This window comes from Oryctolagus cuniculus, chromosome 6 (assembly GCF_964237555.1).
Source record: "Oryctolagus cuniculus chromosome 6, mOryCun1.1, whole genome shotgun sequence".
Classification (NCBI taxonomy): Eukaryota; Metazoa; Chordata; class Mammalia; order Lagomorpha; family Leporidae; genus Oryctolagus; species Oryctolagus cuniculus.
In genome coordinates, this window is record NC_091437.1 from 124,003,361 (window position 1) to 124,007,522 (window position 4,162).

General features: G+C 63.2%; 1 protein-coding gene across 2 annotated transcripts; it reads left to right on the forward strand.

Moving 5' to 3' along the window:
- The first annotated feature begins 1,376 nt into the window (after positions 1-1,376).
- KCNS2 (potassium voltage-gated channel modifier subfamily S member 2) lies at positions 1,377-3,814 on the forward strand. Of its 2 annotated transcripts, none has more exons than XM_002710709.5 (2): positions 1,377-1,532; positions 2,192-3,814. In XM_002710709.5, the coding sequence occupies exon 2, from the start codon at positions 2,235-2,237 to the stop codon at positions 3,666-3,668; it is 1,434 nt and encodes a 477-aa protein (XP_002710755.1). In that variant the 5' UTR covers positions 1,377-1,532; positions 2,192-2,234; the 3' UTR covers positions 3,669-3,814. The 2 variants fall into 2 exon arrangements, with proteins under 2 accessions (XP_002710755.1, XP_051699910.1); XM_051843950.2 differs by lacking the exon at positions 1,377-1,532 and adding an exon at positions 1,745-1,876.
- The last annotated feature ends 348 nt before the right edge of the window (positions 3,815-4,162 follow it).

Consider the following 4,162-nt stretch of genomic DNA (forward strand, 5'->3'; position numbering starts at 1 on the left):
TGGCACGGCACCGCCAGGATTGCATTCAAAACACCACCGGAGTCCAGAGTCACCTTGCAAGGGGTTTCCTGGACTTCTGGCCGAGACCTGCAGACTCCAGCTGTCTGCCAAGCTCACACATCTCATGGTGCTCTCTCCTTTGCCAACGGGGACCATGCAGAAGGCTGAGCTGCCAAAGGGAGGAGGCTTCCCAGAGCCTATCTTAGTCCGTTTCTCAGCTCAGCCCAGCAGGCAGGCTCTTAAGGGCTCTCCTAGGAGACAAAGAGCTCAGATCTGGGCCACAAATCTGTTTGGGAATGGGCGTGCAGATACCGAGCACATCTGTGTGATGCTCCCTCTCCGCAGTCCCCCTATGGGACATGCACTCAGCTCTCAGGTTGTTACACACACTTGACCTTGTCACAGCCTCACTGAACACCACACTGCACTCCCTTCCCCTTATACACACAGCACTGCCCCACATCCCAGTTTCCTCTGTATAGATACACTCTATTTTCCCCAACTGTCCAAGATCCATTTTTACCACGGCTGCACACAAACTCTGAAAAGTCCTCCTGTCCTCGGGCTGCACACCTCACTCGCTCACGGAGCTCCATGTCCCCGGCAGCCCACACAGCACGTGGCAGGTGCATACACCGTGCCCACCCTGAGCTCCCAAACAGCCCTGCCAATCACTCCTCGCCGATGGAGCCTGCACAGCCGCCCCGGCTGGCTAAACTGACCTCCACCTCAGCCTTCCCGGTCCCCAACAACCTCACCCCTGGGCTTAGGGAAACTTTTCTCCGGGTCCCTACAAAGGGAAACCTGGAGATTACCCGATCCTGCTCTACCCCAGATACGATAAGCCGCCCCGATTCGCCAGTCCAGTTCTCGCCAGACACAGCAGCGGGGAAAGGTCACTGGCGGAGCTCTCTGCTTGCGCCCTCGAGGTGTCGGCGATAAAAGCTGTCACCAAGGCGGGTTATGGGTGGGGAGTAGGGAAAGGTGTCGGCCCCACGCCGAGCCGGGGGCGCCAAGGGGTCGCGGTGACGCGCGGAAAGAGAGCGAAGAGAGGGCGGCGGCGGCGGTGGCGGCAGCATCTTGCGAGTCCCTTGCTGCGGCCGCGCCCGCTGAGGCGCGTGGAGCTGTCCGTTCAGCACCAGCGCGCGGCGCCCCGGCTCAGGGCCCGCGCCCAGATGCACCGGCTCCGCTCCCGCTCCGGCTCCGCGGGCGCCTGCGGCGTGGGCTCCCGCCTCCCCCAGCGGGTGAGGGGCGCGCGCATCTGGAGAGGGGGCTCAGCGAGAGTCGGGGCCACGCAGCCACCTGTGAGCCTCCCGCAACTGCTGGCGGCGGCCGCGGTGTGCGGGGCCCGGGAGCGGAGGAGACGCTCAGCCGACCCCGCCCGCCGGCCCGCCGGGCGCACACACAGGCGCACACACACTCGCACCCGCGCGCGCCCGCACCGCCCGGCGGCAGCGGCGGCCGCCGCGATGCTCGCCAGCAGGTCGGGGAAGTTTCCCGCCGGCCTCGGCCGCGGGCGCCGGTGCCTCCAGGTAAGCGCTCCCGCAACGCGCCGTGCGAGCCCGGGCAGCTCCGCTGGGTAAGGCGCAGCGCACGCGGCCCCGGGGCACGGCGCCAGGAGGGCGGGGGGATTCCGAGTGCGATGGGGAAGGGGCTCCAGTTGGTGGAGGCTGGACACCGGTGGAGGCTGGACACCGAGCCGTCCCCCTTGCCCCTCCCCGGGTGTGAGGATACGAGCGCTGAATCCATCAGCTCCCTTCTCCAAAGCTGCGCGCCCCCCATCTCGGCCCAGCCCTGCCGGTGCGCATCTCAGCTGCGGTCCCGCTTGTCTGCGGCGAGCGGGCGGGGGCGTCTCCTCCGCCTGCCCACGGGCAAGGTCAGCCCGCAGCCCCTCCCGGGCTCTCCGAGGCGTGGGCAGCGACCCTAGCCCGCGAAGGCGATCGCCAGGACCCCCGAGGGGTCCGGGACCGAGTGGTAGCGCAGCCGTGCTGGTGGGACCACACTCGCCTTGCCCTTCCTGGGGAGGGGGCCAACCCCACAGGACTCTGGCCCCGCCCCAGTGCCCTTCATCGCCCGAGGGCCGCCGGGCGGGACCTGGGCGCACCGGACACGGGTGGGGAGAACAGGGTGGGGGAGCGCTGGGGCGGGCGGCGCCGAGCGCTCACGCCCCTGCGGTTCCCACCACCCCCAGGTGTAGCGCCCCCGCGCGGCGCGTGCGGCCGGGCGCGTGCAGCATGACCGGCCAGAGCCTGTGGGACGAGTCGGAGGCCAACTTCGAGGATGGAGAGGTCCGCGTCAACGTGGGCGGCTTCAAGCGGCGCCTGCGCTCGCACACGCTGCTGCGCTTCCCGGAGACGCGCCTGGGCCGCCTGCTGCTCTGCCACTCGCGCGAGGCCATCCTGGAGCTGTGCGACGACTACGACGACGTGCAGCGGGAGTTCTACTTCGACCGCAACCCCGAGCTCTTCCCCTACGTGCTGCATTTCTACCACACCGGCAAGCTGCACGTCATGGCCGAGCTGTGCGTCTTCTCCTTCAGCCAGGAGATCGAGTACTGGGGCATCAACGAGTTCTTCATCGACTCCTGCTGCAGCTACAGCTACCACGGCCGCAAAGTGGAGCCGGAGCAGGAGCAGTGGGACGAGCAGAGCGACCAGGAGAGCACCACATCCTCCTTCGATGAGATCCTGGCCTTCTACAACGACGCCTCCAAGTTCGACGGGCAGCCGCTGGGCGACTTGCGCAGGCGGCTGTGGCTGGCGCTGGACAACCCGGGCTACTCGGTCCTGAGCCGGGTCTTCAGCGTCCTGTCCATTCTGGTGGTGCTGGGCTCCATCATCACCATGTGTCTCAACAGCCTGCCTGACTTCCAGATCCCCGACAGCCAGGGCAACCCTGGCGAGGACCCCAGGTTCGAGACGGTGGAGCACTTTGGCATAGCCTGGTTCACGTTTGAGCTGGTGGCCAGGTTTGCTGTGGCCCCCGAGTTCCTCAAGTTCTTCAAGAACGCCCTGAACCTTATCGACCTCATGTCCATCGTCCCCTTCTACATCACTCTGGTGGTGAACCTGGTGGTGGAGAGCACGCCCACCTTGGCCAACCTGGGCAGGGTGGCCCAGGTCCTGAGGCTGATGCGGATCTTCCGTATCCTAAAGCTGGCCAGACACTCCACTGGCCTCCGCTCCCTGGGAGCTACCTTGAAATACAGCTACAAAGAAGTAGGGCTGCTCTTGCTGTACCTCTCCGTGGGGATTTCCATTTTCTCCGTGGTGGCCTACACCATTGAAAAGGAAGAGAACGAGGGCCTGGCCACCATCCCCGCCTGCTGGTGGTGGGCCACTGTCAGCATGACCACAGTGGGCTATGGGGATGTGGTGCCTGGGACCACGGCCGGAAAGCTGACTGCCTCTGCCTGCATCCTGGCAGGTATCCTCGTGGTGGTACTGCCCATCACCTTGATCTTCAATAAGTTCTCCCACTTTTATCGGCGCCAAAAGCAACTTGAGAGTGCCATGCGCAGCTGTGACTTTGGAGATGGAATGAAGGAGGTCCCTTCGGTCAACTTAAGGGACTACTATGCCCATAAAGTGAAGTCCCTCATGGCGAGCCTGACGAACATGAGCAGGAGCTCACCGAGCGAACTAAGTTTAAGTGATTCCCTGCATTAGCCAGGAGGACGTGTTGTCCTCAATTCCAAATTGCTGGGCTGTCTCTTGTGCCTCCGGCACAGTCCAGACACCTTAGGGGTATGGCGCAAGGAGTATGTCCAGCCCCGGTGGGGAGAGATGCATGGGCTGTGCACCCCAGGTTGCTTTTACAGCATTTAGAATTGTTTTTAGAGGGTGGTGTGTCTGACACCATGCTTTTGCACCTTGCAGTGACGTGACACTCGCTGGTCTTTGCATTGTGGGCATCAAGTGTCCACATTTCTGCCAGCTGAGTTCCCAGAATGCTAGTTTCCCTGTTTCCTGTGTATGCTATTTTAGTGCTCATAGCCGGGTACTGTCTGTGAATTGTTTGTGCCCCTGTTTCTGAGGTTGTCCTGTGAGTTCTGTACAAAAAGCCCCCACCAGTGTGTCCAGTGGAAACACATCTATGAGGTCAGTGAGGATATCATGAGATTTTGCTCATAGCAGTGTGAAAACAAAATCTCAGTTCTTCA

Excerpts from the sequence above, each read along its gene's own strand:
- KCNS2 (XM_002710709.5), top strand. The coding sequence starts at position 2,235 with ATGACCGGCCAGAGCCTGTGGGACGAGTCGGAGGCCAACTTCGAGGAT.